We start from the raw sequence: 19,223 nt of genomic DNA on the forward strand, positions 1-19,223 counted from the left end.
GAGTTCACGTTGAATTTGTATTTTTTTACTTGAATTGCATAGTTTGCAAATAACTTCATTATATTCAGCAATATCCGATGGTAGCCAATTTACTTCAACTTTACAAATGCTGCAGGCAATTGATTGTTTTTCAATTTTCTTTATCTGAGGTGTACGAGTATGTTCAAGATCTTATTCTGTTGTTAATTTTTTTCAACAGATCAAATGGCAAATTTGATGCACTTATTCGTAGTTCAATTTTTGGATAGTTTCCAAATAAAGCTTTATAAGGGCTACGTCCAATTGTTCGATGAAATTAATTATTTTTTTTTTTGGAATTGAACAAAATTTAATCCAATGCTAACGTTTTAATTTTTGCCATTTTTATTTCAGCAAACATCTGTAATTGAGTATATTTAGTGAATAGTTTTTTTTTTTAGATTTCAATGTATAATATTCATCTAGTTTTTCATAAAATACGTTCCTTTCTTCCATTTCACTGTTATTAAAATAATAAATACACGAAAAATTGCAAGAACAATAGTGCCTATATTAAACACAAACACTCACTAAATGTTATTTGTTGAATAAATTAGAAGTTACATACAGGTATCCGTCAACCATCATCCGAATATCCAATATGGAAATATTCATAAGCTATCGGATATGAAATTACCGAAACTGAATTTGATATCCCTCTCATAGTTTATATATTTATATAGATCACGGATAAAACATTATTATCTTTATTGATATTGAAAAGTATGCTATGTAACAGTCGATGCCATTATCAATTGCCATGTAAAAATAAATAAATGTTTAAATCAATCAATTAATTATTTTGTTAAAATATAATTATTTATGTAAAAAAATATAATATACGGTTTTTGAAAAATAAAATAAAAAAATGTAGAAAAGTAGTTATAATACTATGATATATTATAATTATTTATCGCTAAATAATATGAAAATTTTGTTTTTTAACAACTACACAAAGTACACAATATTAGGTATAGGTATAGATATAGTTATTGTCCGTTTCATGAAATGGATGTCCATATAATGCATTTTCGTCAAAATTCACGATCTGAACGAATTTCACTATGTGTATATATATATACGAATGTTCCCTTGCACTAGAAAATGTTTTCGGTTAATTAATTCATTAATTCAAATAATACGCCGTTATTACAACAACGAACAAAACTAAAAATAAAACAATATTTATATTATTATTTATTAATACATATATATTTATATTTCGAACACATGTCGGTAGAATAGGGTATAGCTGGGTAGTTACAGATTTGAACGCACTTTAATAACGCCTGTGACCTATTGCCACCTAGACGACGCGTGCAGTTCTCGACTGATTTCTATTTTCTGCGTTACACGCACTGCGCGTCATCTGCCACGATAATATTTTCTCAGTCTCGGTGTCGTTTTGCCAACGAAAACTTTTTGAATATGCTACTGTTACAGTTCTTCGCACTCCACTTCAGAACCGAACGGTGTGTTTGAAGAAAAAAAAAAAAATAAAAAGAAAAAATAGTTGAAGTACGGAGGGGTTGTGCTAACAATGCCTCATTCCACTTACAGAGTTTCCCCCAACCATTTTACCACTAGCACTTTTCCGGTTTCTCGGTTATTTTCATTCTATCGTTTTTAATCCGAAATTCGTGTCGAGCAAACCAATTATTCTAACAACGGAAGAACGAGTGCGAGAAAAAATTATTTCAGGTATCGACCGCAGCACAAAACCCCTCGAGGTTTTTCCCGAACTGTTAGATTTTCTGACAACTACTCTGCCTATCAATATGAGGTCAACCGTTGCTGTTATTATTATATTCTCGTTGACGTTACATTTTATAATTTCAATAATTTGCTGGGAAATTCTTATTGTTTGAGAATCGTATTGGGATAAAATTTGAGATGGTTATAAACTGCGTACCTAATCCTTTATTTTTTTTCTTTAAAAAAGTTCTTAACAAAAAACTTCACTTGTTCAAAACCGGATAAATAATTTTCCAATTTGTGATTTGATATCGTATCAGAGATCTTTGGCCTATCGCAACAAAGTTTCACGTTTTAAATAATCTGAATTTTGCATTGTAAAATCGAATGGGAATATAACTTTTAATTGAATATGTATCTACTAATTTTTCATGAGCTTTTATTTATTATTTTATTTTTTAACTTAATAGATTAATAACCTGATTTAATTTTTTAAATTTTAATATGAATTTAATGGTTTAATCATATTTCTCTCATTATAATCACGCGCCTGTATATTTTATTTCCATGAATATTTAATAAAATATTTTAATATTTAATTTATTTAAGTATAATAAAAAATGTAATAAAAAAATACCTTATTATTTCGTTCTCTAAATGTCGCATTGTATTCGTACGTGTAGAAGACAAAAGTGTCCCTGTCCTAGTTTCATTTCTCAACGTTGAAAAAAGTCAATACAAAGAATTTAAAGGTTTGCGTTTGTTACGTTTTAATGTCCCGTGGCATTATTTTTAAAAGTCAGTTTAGATCATAATAACATGATACTCGTAAACACGCACTGCAGTTACTTTTGATTTTTAATCATTTTTTTTTTTTTTTCACGAAGTTCATAAAACACATAATTTGATATTATTATTTGCAGAGCTCTAACCCAATAGTATAACTAAAGTGGACGGTGTAGTCTTTATTCTTCAGTTATTTGTCAACGTTTATACTCAATTTCTTACAATGTTTTTATAGTATAATATGGGAGTATACGCTTTCTATACATATTTGCATATACGTCAGCTATATATTCGTTTGTTCATATTGGGAAATTAATACTACGCTTGGTAAACGATTTGCATAACGACCCACACATATGTTCCCGCGTGACCTTTTATTTTAAATCCGTGGTTATTCTTTATTTTCATTATATTGTATTACTTGCACGTTTTGAGTAAACGGACCAAGGGCTGAATATACTGCGTTTTTTTTTGCTACAGACGAGGACTGAACGCGAGTGGTTAAATCGTTGGAATCGTGCGGTCATTTTTATTCTACGATGATTTAAACGGTTTTGCTTTTTTCTTCCGTACGTATTTATGATCTCTGCGTAACTTTAAGATTTACAGTACAGATAGACCTGCACCATACAGGCATTGAGTCCGGTTTATAGATAATATAGTTACAAGTCCCACAGCAATTCTTGAATTTAAACTCGAAGTAATATTGTAGCAAAAGTGATTCGAAATACCTATATATTTAACGGTTCTATATATTAAATATATATAGCTTTTTTTTATTGTGTTTTATTCAACGACAACGATTTCTTTTGATAGAATATACGTTTATGAAGTATCGTAAAAAGTTCTTTTAAAATGTATTTAGAAAATTGATAGAATTCGAATAAAAATACTCTACTTAAATTTATTTTATATTGAAATGTGAACTATCTTTATCGTTTCAGCTTCAATTCTACATGGCTATTAGCTTACAATTGTTTAAACAGGTGTACTAAGATTATTTAAATCTATAGAGTGATGATTGCATTTGATTTAAATTTTATTAAGTTGTACAATTCAATTATTTGGTATCTGAATTGAGTTCTATTGTTTCATGCGTTATCTGGAATTTGACATTCTTCTCTGGCTTTTGAGAATATTTTACAGTAAACGATTATGTGTTTGATCGTGATGTTTGGGTTATATGAAGGGCATATGGTAGGTTCCGTATTTCCCATCAAGTATCCATGAGTGATTCTCGTGTGACCAATTCTGAGTCGGTAAATTTACACTATAATATTATACTAGTTTAACATTATACTAGTTTAATATTATTCTAGTTGAATTTTTCGTTCACCGCTGTATAAAACATAACCATTTTATAATGCAAAAAAAAAAAAATTATCGAAAAAGAAAGTTAAGGTATTTAATACAATTAATGAGAATTTAATAATAATTATAATAATAATAATGCGTTCAATAAATTCTCGGTATACATTCAATTTATAAGTAATACGTTAAAGTTTTAAATAATAATCATAAAACGGTAAAATTCACCAAAAACATAATTTAGATACAACGTCCTATTTTTTTAAGTCTGTAATTATTATACTATAGAACTATTTTTTTGTACACAAAAATTTTAATTTTTAACTAGTTGTTGAATAATAAATAAAAAATTAGTTTTATCATTGTCAATAAACAAACATTAGTGATGTTAGAATTTTTTATAAATCGACAAATATTTTTTCAAACAGATGTGTTTGAATTTTAAGTCGTTTAAATAAATTTGAATAATTATCACGATAGAAAAATATTGAAAAAAAAACAGTTCTTAGAAGTCATATTACGAGTATTTTATTCCGACGTCCAATTACAAAATGCAATGAAAAAAGCGGAATATATTATATTTTACCGTCAAAATTATGATTTTTCGTAGTAATTAAAATTATTTAGGACACATTATATGTAGGTACGTATAATCGAACACGGAAATACGTACTTCTAACGAACTCGTCCAAGTGGCTCACCCAGTAGTCTACGAACGTCCTTTGCACGTTAAGTGTACGTCCTCTTTCATTTTTAATAATATGAACATTTTAACGACGTACAGGTATTATGAACGTGTACAGTACGGACTAAACGGCGTACAACACGTTGTAAAGTTTACCGGTATTTTTTTTTTTTAGTCTTGCACTTGTTCATTACGTATTGAAACGAAGTCAAGATGATTTACAAAAAAATGTACGACCCAACGGCCACATCTATACCTCCGCCGTGAATAATATGCTTGTGAAATGACGAGACATGTATAATATGAAAAGGAGCACATCTATGCGTACACGGGCATATCCACTATTATATTTGGCTTGCCGGTCCCGGCGTAAAGTTTATTGGCCATATAATTCTGAACTAAGTTTCGGTTCGTATTTTATCTTGGCCAAAATTTATTGGTCCCATCACGACGTTAAGCTGTCGAAAATACGTTTGCGTATAATACGTATTACATACGTATATACGTGTACAAGTTGACAAGCCGATCGTGGTTGGGTTGTACTTCGGTAAAGTGTACAGAGGGGTGTACGTGTCAATATTTTCTTAATTTTTTTTCTCTCCACCTCACGGAGGCTGTAGGATATTTTTTTTCATTTATTTTTTTATCAACGGCATAGGTACATCATGCTCAAACATACATGTAGATATTAGTTAATAATATATTATATTGTCACAAGAGCGAGCAGGACGCAAACAGCAAACTCTGCTATAATAAATTTCGAAAAACAAACCGGTGCGGCAAATAATTGAAATGCTGACAGCTATATATATATATATATATATATATATGCGCATGTATCTATAGTTTTAATAAGGTTGGTATTGTTTTCGAATCGCGCAATAAATATATTAAGCTAGAACCACCATGGGTGGATTTAAACTTTATTTAAAACGTTAATTAGATTAACTAATTGTCTATACAGAGAGCTTTTATGTATACGCCAAACGCGTGCAACCATTCAAATTTAACTTAATTAATTTAACTTAATATTTGTCAATATTATTCGTTGAAATTATTTCAGTAAAAAACGACTGACGGTATGTGTACCGTAAACCTGTAAATCCGTCTCTTTGTGTTCGCGTTGGCGTCGCTTAATTTTGGATTTTTTTTTCAATTTATACATTTACACCGAATTGAAATTCACCAATGGTTTTTAACGGAAACATTCATATTTTCCATATAGTCCAACGCCAGTGTTAAAATCTACACAAAATTTACATGAAAGTGTACGTATTACTATCGTTGGTAATTTACGATTTTTAGTATTGAAATACGAAATAATGTACTCGAATTTTCTGACAGTGTTATAAATCGCAATTACGTTGTGACAACCATTTTAGAGAAGCTTCTAATAATCAGCTTAATATATATATATATATATATATGTACTTGAGTGAATAATATTTAGCATTTATACAATGGTTGTTAATTGTTATTCAAGAAAATGTGACTGGAGAGTATTAACAATACCGCTGCTTTTAAAACGTGCGTTTGGTCGATTAAGAACTTTCTTTACTAACTTGTGTTCTCGCAGCTGTTCAAACAAGTCAGATGGCCGGTAGTCTTTCGTAGTGTTTGTGCTGAATTTTATATTATAATTGCATTTCTATAAACGCAGGTTATTATTAAAATATGGTTATCATATCACCAAATATCTTTATGATTATAAATTTGTGTTTATATACACGCTGATTATTATTAAAATATGATTGTCGTACAATCGTTAACAATACTATTTTTATTACTTAACCAATGTTGCAATACTGACGTAAATAAACGCGGATCATAATTAAAATATATTCCTACTGTAAAATTTGCAATTGCTTGACCGAATTATTAATACTATTCTTATTATTTAAATTTACTTATCGATGCCGCTGATCCAGCGGATATAAAAGCCTCGGTGACTCGACGAAAGTTATTGTTATACATACGGTTAATTTCATCAACAGTGGTCTAGGGTGCAAGTTGACTTGAGAAGTTCTTGGGGATGAGAGAGAGACTACACCTAAGAAAGCTCAATACTTTGTTTTGATCGATACCACGAAACCACAAAATCGCTACCAACGATTAGATGAATATTATTCAGACATTCAATTTTTAATTTTTTATCACAGATTCATATGAAGACTAATAAATTCGATACACAAACATACAAATTCTAACATATATATTATTTTTAAACACTGGTGATTTTTAAAAAAAATTCTAAAATATTTGGGTAAACAATAGAACATAATATCCACATCACGTAACTAGCTAAAAGTTGTATACTCATAATATGTATAATAACGTTGTTCAGTGTGGTACTATTAGAATATAAGCTATAAACGAGAAATACGTCTATCTAAAATAAACATTGTCATCTCGGAGATTACTTTTTGATTATTTATTTTACTCGACCTAAATTAATAATAATTCAGATAGTTTGTGTTTTTGATTTTATGTATTTTGTAAATCTCATTAATGTTTTATGATCTTTTTACTATCTTAAAAACATGAAAAATTGAAATTTGTGTTTTATGTTGTCATAAAAGTTAAATTGAAACCATAGTTTATATTAATATAAAAAAATTATAGTTATGGTTATAAGACTCATTTAATAATATCATACTTTAGTTTGATGATTCTTCGATGATGAAAAATAAAGGAAAATTGTTTACTAGTAAAATTTCACCATGATATGACGTCACTCTCATTTCATCACTATTATTCCAACTCCAAACCCATTTTCGTGTTATACAGTATATGCGTATTCTAAATGTCACAACGCTATATTATATTATCCATGTACGTTTATTTTTTTCATTTCCAAGTGAATGAATTGACGACATCCGAAAACTACTGTTTAAAGTTTTTCGCGAAATTCGCATACGCCACATCAGTCGCGTATTGTGTTTGGATCTCCGTCGCGAAGTCTTCGTATTGAATGAACCTTGATTGACAACGAGCACGTACACGCATGTTTTTGAATATTTCCATATATCCGCTGAATCAACGATATCGTCCCACAATACTATAATACACGTGTATCGTGCGAACACCCGTTTCCACACTAAAACACGTTTTGTGCAGATTATGATGTCTGATCGACGTGTGTCAGTAGAATAAGAAAGTCGTTGTACGAATTTTTTTTCTTATTTTTCATGATCCGCCTGATGACGATTTCGTGTGCGGTTTTTCAAAAGTTTTAGTGCTACAATAATATCACGCTGCCCATACCGTTCAATTTGCGGCTAATATTCGTCGTTTACTAATCCACATAGAATGGACGTGTGCTGTAAATCTAGATCAAAGGGAGGGGTATGAACTGTTCTTAAGAGCTTGAGAAATTCACAAGGTTCGTGAATTGTTACTTGGATATCATCGTGTCAGATTTTTAACCGTAAAATGTAACTCAATAAAAATACCGATTTTGTATTGCGCTGTGTTTATTGAAGTAGCAAACGACGTTTAATCGAAAACATCATATTATTGTTTTTAAATAATTTTTTATTTAATATGATACATATATTATATATAATCAAAATATATATTTTGTCGATACCCACTCACTCCCAACAAAAATAAGAGGCGGCCGTCTCTCGATTACCCACATCGTCACGCCACTGATTCGCTGTATATCTGATATCATGCAAGTGATGTGTCTTTTTCATTAATATTTATAACAATAAGAACAGCGAGCTATCGTTTGGAGTTTTAATCATGTCCGTGAAGTTAGTGCCATTTATTTAGTACTTCACTTGATCCAAATATACTTGAAAATCGTATTTAGGACTTGTTACAGACGTTGTTAGAACTTACGAAGTTATTAGGAAGATGTACCGAATTCACTTGTGGCACTACTCGTAAGTACAGTAAATTACTGTGACCAGTCTCGGAGGATTATTGTGAACAATTGTTAGACGTTTTTGTAAAATTGAAAACGTGGAAACTTGTTAAGCTTTGCTTATTAAGGTATAGAGATGACGGCGGGAGCTTCAGAAACGTCTTATGTCAACCGAATGTTTTTTGAATCGAGAATGTTGTATAATTGGTGCTCGCTTTACAGACGTGTTTTAATCGTACAAATTAAAACTTTCCCACGTGAAATAGTTGTCTGCACAATTCCTCCGTAAGTTGTGCAGTGTTCAGTAGTCCGAAGATTATGATCAGACCATATCCACGATCGGTCCCGCCGTAATGCCATCATCCGCACTTGTTTCCCTTTCCCTAGGAAACTGCAAACCGCAGTACGGTCCTGACTCACTTTAACTGCAACCGTCCCCGCGTCCGGACGAAACGTTTCTCTTGCAACAATTGCGTTTATATTTATGATCGACTATCAATACGCCACGGCCCGTGGTCAGGGGCGGTTGAAACGTCGGTTGCTGTTGGGTATCAATCTCGAACGAATTCCGCGCGGAGGCTTAGATAGCGTTGCGCACTGTAAACATTACATTATGTAATATGTATGTGTGTGTATGGAATACCGTTTTTGTATAAATATACGTATCGCTGGTTAGGTTAGGTGGCGGCGCGTACGATTTAGGGAGAGGGGCACGGCTGGCCACTTCCTCGTGATTCAATTTGGAACGTCATACAGCGGGGATTTGATGCACAGATGATATTACCGGAAGTGCCGTGTATAACTTTTATAGCAGAACGGAGAGGAAAAAAAAAATCACGTTTTTTACATGATTTTTCATGACATCGTGCCCCGTTTACGTCATCATGAACTTTAACATGTAATGTAATCTATACATTATCTCTGTTTCACGGAGTCGCATTCTCGCTGTTATTGTATTCAGCTGTCAATATTTTTCCGGATGCGTATAGACGAGTATGCATATATAAATTTTGCTGTATGTACGAGATACATTGTCTTTTGGCTGTGATATGCGTTCGCGGCTGTAAACAACACGTCAAAACCGTTATTATAATAGTATATAGACCGCCACACGATATATCGCGCGCAGTGCTCGTAGAAAACAATAAAAATCGTCGACGCTTTCATTGCATAATGTGCACGGTCATCAGAACGATTCTCGTGTGTTCTAATTCGGATTTCGGTTATTATCACATTTAAATGCCGACACGAAACATATTTATATACATATCTCAAGTAATATTTGTCGCGTGGCATTACAGTATATTATTCGGATAAACGGCAGGAGCGTCGTCGAGCTCGGAGAAATAAATTGAGTGGCGCCGCAACAATAACGATAACTCGGAAAAAGTTTAAACACACCACAGGATACCTTGAGCTCGAATAGCTGATTTTTTTTTTTTTTTTTACTAAATCGTATACTCGTGATCGAAAAAAAATATCCGTCAAATTCATTTTTAAGTCGTTCAACACTGACGTACACTTACCGATTTTATTCATATAAGCGCATTTGCCGTGCATTAATCATCTTTCGTCGAGATGCGTGTTTTCCTATCAGCTTATTGGGCGGATTGATTTTTATTCGTGAGCATACAGCAGGGTATTATATAAACGTATACGTCATACAGGTTACACCCCTATATTATTTTTATTATTATTATAACGGTGGGTTATTGGTAGAATAAATATTCGTATACATCTACGCACCTATATATATAAATATAAGTTAGCGTGTACGTCTCGGGGGTATCGAATGAAATAATATAACATGTTATACTTTTGAAATGTATTTAATGCCGATTTAGATGCATCAATCATTTTCTGGTTTTCACACAAGGAGAAATTATGGCAATTTACTGATCAGCTTTGATGAAATAGATAAAAAAATAAGCTTTCATTGAATTAAATACACATTATTACATGTATTTCAATAATGTATGTAATGCGTTGTACAAGTATATTAGGTTTTAAAAATATCATATTTTTCAAGTATAAAATAAAAGAATACTTATCATTATTAAAAGAAAAAAAAAAGAAAAAAAAATGATGTGCTGTATAGTTCTTTATGGTGAATTTAAGTCAGACGGTTCACGGGAGTATATTATTTTTAATAAAAGGTGATGGATGATAATTTTAAACTGAACTGTCTCGTTCACTCTTGATGCCTATCACTTTTGATAGGTTTGTAAAAGAAAAAAATTTAAATAATATTATATTGTGTTAAGCATTTTGATACAACCCGAGTATCGACAGTTTCACTTTGACGTTCTCAAGTTATAATCAATATAACGACGAATATATGGCAGTCGGGTGTATCGTTAATAATAGTTTGGCTTTCAGCTCTTGCATGCACTTAACATGATTGTCCTGGGGTTTCGGCAGAAGTGTCACCAAAGTGACCGTTATTGTCTTTCATCACAATTCGCTTGCCGTCATCACGAACAAACTAAGAACTTCTTGTGTTCATCATATATATATATATATGATGCGCACAATAGTCTGGGACGAATAAAAACGAGCACGGCTTCAAAGGGTTGATAAATGGGGAAAAAATAAGTGGAAAATGCTCGACGAAGGCATGCAGTTCAGCGGGAACTATATGTTGAATCGATTCAAAAGTATTTGCGAACGCATACGACGTGTACGCACTCGAACATCTTCTCGAATGCAAGATGATAAATTATTAGTGGCCCGGGAAAGTGTATAAAATACCGTCGTCTCGTAGTCCGCTCGTGTATTCTCGTAACTTACACGCGTGCCTACAAATGCAATGCGGACAGATGTCGTCGGAGTTTGAAAAATAAAAACGAGGTATCTGTTTTAATGGTCGTGGGTTACAGATATGTATTTCAAAAACACCTTGCTAATGAAATTATGAGATGAAAAATTAGGCATGTAGATAAAAAATCGACGGAAGGCGGATTCGAGTTACCCCGGTGCACTACACTTGGACGACGCTCCGTGGGCCCAGGGCCCTGTAATTAAAAATCTAAAAATGTTTCCTACGCAGGAGAATCGGTTAGATCGACGCGCAATAATTGGTGACCTGAAAATCGGGAACTGTGACGTCAAATTGAGCCTTTAAACGTTGTCTCGAGGGTTACATTTTTGATCGCCCGTTTCGAACTCGAGGTAGTATATTACAAAAAAAATGGTTAACTGTCTATAGAAAAAAAATAAATTAAAATAATCCATTACGGTGTGCCGGACCGATGCATTGATAACGAAAAAACGTTTGCCGGCCGTAGACGGAAAGTATTGAAAACGACTGCGGGCCTCGTCGAACGGACCGTAATTACGTCGTGCGCGCTCCGGGAACGTCAACTTGATCGGTCCGATCGTAACGATCCGCGAGGTAAGGCGGCCGATACACGTAGAATCGAAAACAACATCGAGCACACGACCTAACCGCAATGGCTCGCGTACACACCGTCCCTTTACACGTGACGTACTTCTGGAACCGCCGTCCCGTCCGGGTTGATTAATTGCTGTGTTCCTCCAAAATAATATATATATATATATATATTAATACTCTTGTGTACCAGCGCGCACGGGTGGTGTGGGTGGGTACACGTGGCGTGTTCGGCGTTTCGTTTAATTTCGCTTTTATAATGCCGAATAAATGGAAACGCATTTTTCCCGAGCCTCCGCTGCTCCGTCCCCGTGAGCGGCTTGATTAATGACCGTAAAGGAGCCATCTCGAAAAACGGTCGTTTGCGCGAGCGGCCCGAAGGAAAACGCGTACCGAGATCCGAAACGTCTTGTGTACACGATATTAATACACGTATTACGATTGTGAAAAATGCGCCGAGCCGACCGCGACGCGAACTATTCGTACACACTGGACGGCAGTGGTGCGCGGGACAGGTTAGGGGATATGTGCCCTCCGTTGTTTTGGGAGGTTTTTTTTTTGTAAATCGACTCTTTGAAATCAATTATTATTATTATTATTATTATTATTATTTTTTGATTTTTCCCGTTTTTGACGCGTACGTTTTTCGCTCTTTTACGTTGCTCCGGTACAATAGCACGTGTTATAACGTTGTACGGAGAGAGGCTTTTGTACATTATCGTTTAGATGCGCGCGAACGGCTCGGATTCGTCGCACGGTGTCGCGTTCAGGAGACTCTTGACTCTTGAAGCACGGTTCACGATCTTGTCGCTGCGAGCTAAAGCGATCGGTAACGCGTAGAAGTCCACGTATCGGATGTCAGACGCCGCCGCCGGTATTATACTCGCGACTGGTCTGTATGTTTGACTTCGCATCTAACTTCCAAGTGCGTACGTATCTGCAACGAAGCGGACCTCGTGCCCGGACCGTTTCAAACGAACACGTCCGTTGTTGTTGACGCCGCGCGCAAGTACATTGCCGGGTACACGACGTTGTTTCTCCGTGTTTTCGTTTAGAGATAGAGAGAGAGAGAAAGAGAGAGAGAGAGAGTGAAAAAAAAGAAAATTAACGATTTAATGATAAGCCTGTTCGTGTGTTTAATGTCTACTACACCGCAGCCCGGACAACATAATAGCATCAATATTTACAGGGCGTAGAACGTTAGTTTCGTGTAGGCACTGAAGTTGGTCAAAATTAGTTTAGGGGTTCGTTCCGATTTATTATCATATTAAATTTCATTAAAACTCTTCTCGGAAACTTTACACCAAGAACATATAATTCATAGTTGTCACGTATATATGTATAATATGAAAGGTGCGTTTACGTGTCCGGACAATGTTGTGAAATATTTGAAAAGCCAACGGAGAAAACGTCGGCGTTTTAAATCTATACATTAAACCAACATCCGATGGCCATGTATACGACGTTTCGTTTTATTACGTATTAATTAATAGTGCGCTGCGGTTTAATGACATTGCGTTCTAAGGTTTCTCGGCTCGACAAACAATATTTATCATTTTGTTCTCTTTACGTCGTACCATTATGTAATTTGTATAGGAAAAACATTACTCTTCTAACGGTTTATCGGATTAATTATTAATTGCTTACTACGTTACCGTTCGGGTTAACAAGAAACATGCGTAGATTTATTTTTAATTAACGACGAGTATCGAGCATTGAGCGACGGGCGGATTATGATTTAAATAATTAATGAACGAAAGTCGAAAAAAATAATACGCGTCACCTGGTATCGTGCGGCACCAGCGCACAGCTGGGGTTTACAACATGCCCGATCGGTATGACCACAAAAACAAAAATAAAAATTTGTTCAATTATTATCACGTGAAACACGATCGAGTAAAATATACCTATTTTTTAACGCGGCACATTCGCCTTAATCGTAATAGTGTGCATGCGAAGCAACTGAAACATATCGAATTGTATAGCTCAATCTATATGGGCGATGGGGGGGGGGGGGGCAAAAACACGTTAAAATAATAAACACTTTCCTGCGGTTTCAAACCTTAAATATTTGCATGTCTCCGTCCCGAACGCGGTACTGTTTTTAGTAGATTTCACACGTCCTATATTACCTAATAACTTTATTACGTAAATAATAACACGATGTGCTGCCGTCGTATAAAGGTTGGAAGCGGTAATTTTCAAGGGTTGCGTGTAGGAAACGTAGCAGCACGTTTGTGTGAAAAACAAATGATTATTAGTGTTAGCGTGCGCGCTACATTACTTTACGACTCTCTCTCTCTCTCTCTCTCTCTCTCTCTCTCTCTATACATAGAGGTACGCGGAAAATATCGAAAAACCCAAAAGAACGAATTCGACTGTGGGTTCGACAACTCATTCCGGAAACGTAATAGAGTTGTCTGCGCAGTTGTCCCTGTTTATCTTTGTAGATTTGTGTGCGGTGGGAGTACGGATTTTTAAATTTATGCGTTCCGGTCAACGCGGTACATAAATAGTATATTTTCCAAAACAAACAAGGAAAATCTGCGCTGTAACGGAATGAAAAACGACTCCTGGAAAAGAAGCTCAAGAGCTTAGTATATATATATTTTTTAAATCTAAACGCTTATGTTGGCCGTATTTAATTTATTCGGAAAAAACAAAGACATTTCCTTGTAACGATTCTATCAAACTTACGGCGTTCCTTCGTCATACTGTAATGTTCATTCGAATCACATGCACACGCGTATATCGCTTACTGTTCGTCGCAACATAACTTAAAAAACACCGTCCGATTAATAAGCGTTGAGCGCAACACATTTTCCTAGAGAATCGCAAAAATGTTTACTCTCTCGGAAGCCATATGAATTCTATTTTTTGTCGAACTAATTCCTATACGATCGACGGAAATATTTGTGAAAATCGGACTGTTAAATGTGGTATGTAAAAAACGAAATACGCGAAGTTTGAAATCGCAAAATGTTCTGAAAAATGAAATCACTCGATACTTTTCAATTAAATCTCCACGATACCTGTACCGTATTGTCGCATTGTGTTATTGGAAAAAGCGGACTGCAATGGAAAAGGCCAGGAAACGGTTGGGCACGGGTATTATAACGGTTCGCTGGTCGTATTGCTCGTGGGGGTTGATGCGAGAAAAACGAAAATTCGGTCGATATCACCATTAACTGTTTTACTGTAACTTTGGTCGCATTACATTGTTTAATTACTATGATTACGAAACGCTGATCGATTAATAATTGACAACGCGACGCTATTGAATCGATTTCAATCAGATGCTGTTTGAAACGCGTTTTAGACGATGATCAGAACGAACGTTGCAACGAGATACGTACATTTTTCCTTCGATTGCTCTAGAACGCATTTTAACATGTCTGCAGTACCTTGTTCACGGAGCAAACACCATCCATGGATTCATTCCGTTGGATATTGAAAATAATTTTTCATTCTGTATATTTCATTGTTCAGTTAAATATCTAATAAACACATTTTATACACAGCGAACGAAACCGCGATAAATGGATTAAATATTTCTACGTCTATAATACTTAACCATAATACGATTAAAAATATTAAACGCAGGCTATAAATCACGATTGGAGTAAAACACTTCTACAGAATTCGAAATATTTAAAAAATTTTAGGAACTGAAAACCTCATTGGTGTTGCATAAGTTATGAAATAAATCTATAATTCTATCTATAATCTATAATATATTGTTTCTGATTATACGAAATACATATGTAATTGCCAGAATTTATTAGTCCTAAGAATAATCACATTACTCTCATTACAATATCTATAGTTTCTTATTTTCATCTGAACACGAAATAAACTTACTTTTATACATATTCGGATTACTGGTATTTTTGTAGTTTATTTTATATTATATATAGTTTTTTTATTTTATGTTAAATGCATTTCTAAAGCAATGTAAATACATTTTTATAGGTTTTACGGTATCAGAGGACTAATATAGTATAAAATCATTTGAAATTTAAACCATTTTTTTCTTTTTTTTTGGTGTTAAGTATTGTCGGAACGGAGAGACTAGTTCAATATTATTATATATACATCACCACTTACTCGTTTTTCCCGCATAATGCATAATGCAGATATTGTACTGCACGGATTTTAATATTTGCAAAAAAAATTAAAGCTGAAATCAATACGTCGTTTATACACTAGACTTTAATGGATGAGAAATAGAAAGAGACTAATAACTGGAGGATTTTGCATTTGATCAGCGTAGATATACATAGATTATTTTTGTAAAACGTTTTTCATATTTCCTAGATCACTAGAGTAAAACGTAATGTTTACTAAGCTTTTAGTAGTCGGATACGTATGAACGCATACAGTACAATACCAATACCATATTGTGCGGGTTATAGATGTGGAGCACGCGGTGCATCAATTACTGTATTCGGGGTTGATGGCGCGCGGGAGAATCGAGGAGTTTGTCGGTGACCTGGAAGTATGTTTTTTTTCAATCAAACCGCTCGCGCTCGTTATGTAATAATTATACTACGTAGCGACGACGCAGCTGTACCTATATTATTATTATTATTATTATTATTATTGTTATTAAAATACACGCCCACCTATAACGACCTCCGAGTTTCGAGACGGAAAAAAGTACACACATGACCCGAACGCCAAATGGAGGGCACCGAAAAAAAAAAAAAATAAAAACCATCCCCTCCGCTCGGTATACGGATATTATCGTTTAGCGCCCGTCGCAATGTGTGCGAATATTTTCAGAACGATTACTTCAATGCTCGTTTCATGTATAATATTTATTAAGCACCTAGTCGATCGCACGTTCCATGTCATATTCGTTTGTTTATTTGGTTTTTGTTTATTTTACTCGTTTATTTTCATTGTGTTTCAGGCGATCGTTCGGCTACGGCGGACCCGGAGGCGAGAACGTCGGTGTGAACGTCATCGGTAGCCATGGGATTTTAAGATTACTGTTACTGTCGCGCGTACATTGTTTACAAAACTGAACCGATTCCCGGACGAGATCGACGGATTACGAAATATATCACCCAAAATATACACGTGCGCCGAACATCACTCATCTGTTCGTGTCGCACGGTGCATGTTGCATAAATTATTGAAATAGGTCATTTATTTATATACATACGATATTATATAATAATAATACATATATACATATGTATTAACATATGTGTAAAATATATATATATATATATATATATTTATATTCAGATATTTAAAGGAAAAACATAAATTACTATGATTATAATATGTCACGTGAAAATCTTTATACCTATGCGTACCTATGTGTGTGTGTGTATATGTATATGTATGCATTCGAGTTACTAAGTTGTAAACATATTTTCGTATTAAAATGATGAGGATTTTTTTAGATACTCGACGTTTTCATAATTGATTGTCTTACCATCCTATCCTGCACTGCCCAAAAGCGGTGAACTAAATCGTCCGGAATCGCGTCCCGTGCGAAAACTCCGTGGACGATTTTCGTGCTTGTTTCGGTACTTCGTAGAATATATAGAACATTTGCCCGGAACGAATGTTATTACGGTTCGACGACGTGTTATTGTGTTAAGTTTAGACGCACGCGGGTCAGAAATCATGAAACATACGCGATGCGCCACGGACGAAATCGACGACCAGACCGATTTTTTTTTTTACTAAATGTTTACCGACGAGCGAGCGCGTACTGATGTACGGTCAGTGCTCAGGAATCATTTTGAAACACGAGAACGGTGTCGCACAACACTGGGTACCGCGAGGACCGTTTGCGAAATCACCGATTAAGTTAACGATAAGGTCGTATTATATGTGTGCCAATGTTTTTTGTCTTGAGGCAGAACTGAAGCAATGCGCCCCCTAGGTTTTAGGGTTGTTACACTCACAGCTTTTAATAAGTGTAATATGATTCGGAAAAATTTGAAAAATTGTAATTAGGTACTAGCAAAACACGAAATAACATTTCTTAAAATAAGTTAATTATTTAATATTTTTGCGCCCCCCAGCTTCAAGGGCCAAAGGCAAGTGCCTCGCTCGCCTCACCCTAGTTGCGGTTCTGGTTACCACGTATGCTACGTTCGGGGGTGGCATTTGATTTGTTGCGGTCGGTCGTTCGGCAACGGATTGGGTTTTCGTCAACAGGAAGTTAACAATACTTTCTGTAGACGGAACGGCACTTGGGTTCGGGACTCCCGGACAAAACATGCGTTGCTCATCGCGTTGGTTAAATTATACTACGGTTTCGATTTTATGTTAAAACACTACGTATGGTGGTGATCCATGTCATGTTTTATTCGTCATGACGAGACTACAGCGTGATTTGTTTTTTCCATTACAAATTATTGGAAAACATTAACATCCGTCGTCATTTTTTCTCTTTCGATTAAATTTTTATTTTTAGACACAATACAATATCTTACCGGATGCCATAGTAACACGTGCGATGATTGCGCAGTACAATGTTAATAGTTGTGATTTAAAGTAAGTATTGAAGTGCACGTGTTAAGAAATATTCGAATTAGCAATCGAGAAAGTGTACGCATATTTATACTATGTTAGCGTTATTATTGGTTTAGAATACAGTATACAGTGGCTCGTTGAACTGCACTTTTCGTCGCTAGGCGTGGTCACAACTGTTGTGAGTAACTGACGATCGCTGGCTTGCAGATGGGGTGAGAAATTTGTTTTAGAAGTTTAAACTTCATTTTAAAATCACTTAATCGTTATGGGCTGACGTCAAATCAGCACGGAACGATGGAAGTGGATGGTTTTCAATTAGTTGATTACACCTTATTGTACTGTGAAATCGAATAATTAACTAAACTTGATTCGAGTATCGATTCATTGCGGGGAAAGATATTTCAGAGAAAACCCCAAAGCTGTCTTTTCGATTGAGATAAAGACGCGTTACGTTTCCTGGAATCTTTTATGACGATTTTTAAATTTTAAATGTCAGTTAATAATAACTAACTTTTTTTTTCATCCAAATAATGGTATATGGTTAGATTACATCACGGAGTTTATACAAATGTTGCTAAATCGTAGAATATATTGTAGATTATATTTGTGTTCAATAGGTAATGTGAAGCGATTTGATGTTGTAAAAAAAAAAAAAAAAACAATGATTTGTATAATGATTTCAAAAGAGAATGTGGTGATGAACATTTTGGAATCGGGTGCCGATTATATTCGATTTTATTTCGTATTGCGGTTCATAATTGTTAATAATTATTGAAAAATATTCAATTCGATATATTTCTTAGTGGTTTAGACCCCCTGATTTGATAAGAGACCGAGTTTTGTCGATGTAATTATTATTTAAGTCGAACAGTGAAATGTATACGACTAAATCAAGTGTCGCTTCGAACATTGAGTTTTTCGATTAAACTTTACCGAACTGCTATAACTTTTGATGTAAATTCGATATA

General features: G+C 34.5%; 1 protein-coding gene across 1 annotated transcript in view; it reads left to right on the forward strand.

Moving 5' to 3' along the window:
- Positions 1-16,953, forward strand: part of LOC112689545 (transcription factor MYB120-like) — a 45,426-nt gene extending 28,473 nt beyond the window's left edge. The window contains exon 3 of the mRNA XM_025563314.1: positions 16,670-16,953. Coding sequence (XP_025419099.1) covers positions 16,670-16,716 — 47 coding nt within the window. The 3' untranslated portion in view covers positions 16,717-16,953. The remainder of the gene's footprint in view (positions 1-16,669) is intronic.
- The last annotated feature ends 2,270 nt before the right edge of the window (positions 16,954-19,223 follow it).

This window comes from Sipha flava, unplaced genomic scaffold, assembly GCF_003268045.1.
Source record: "Sipha flava isolate LNK unplaced genomic scaffold, YSA_version1 44_pilon_pilon, whole genome shotgun sequence".
NCBI lineage: Eukaryota > Metazoa > Arthropoda > Insecta > Hemiptera > Aphididae > Sipha > Sipha flava.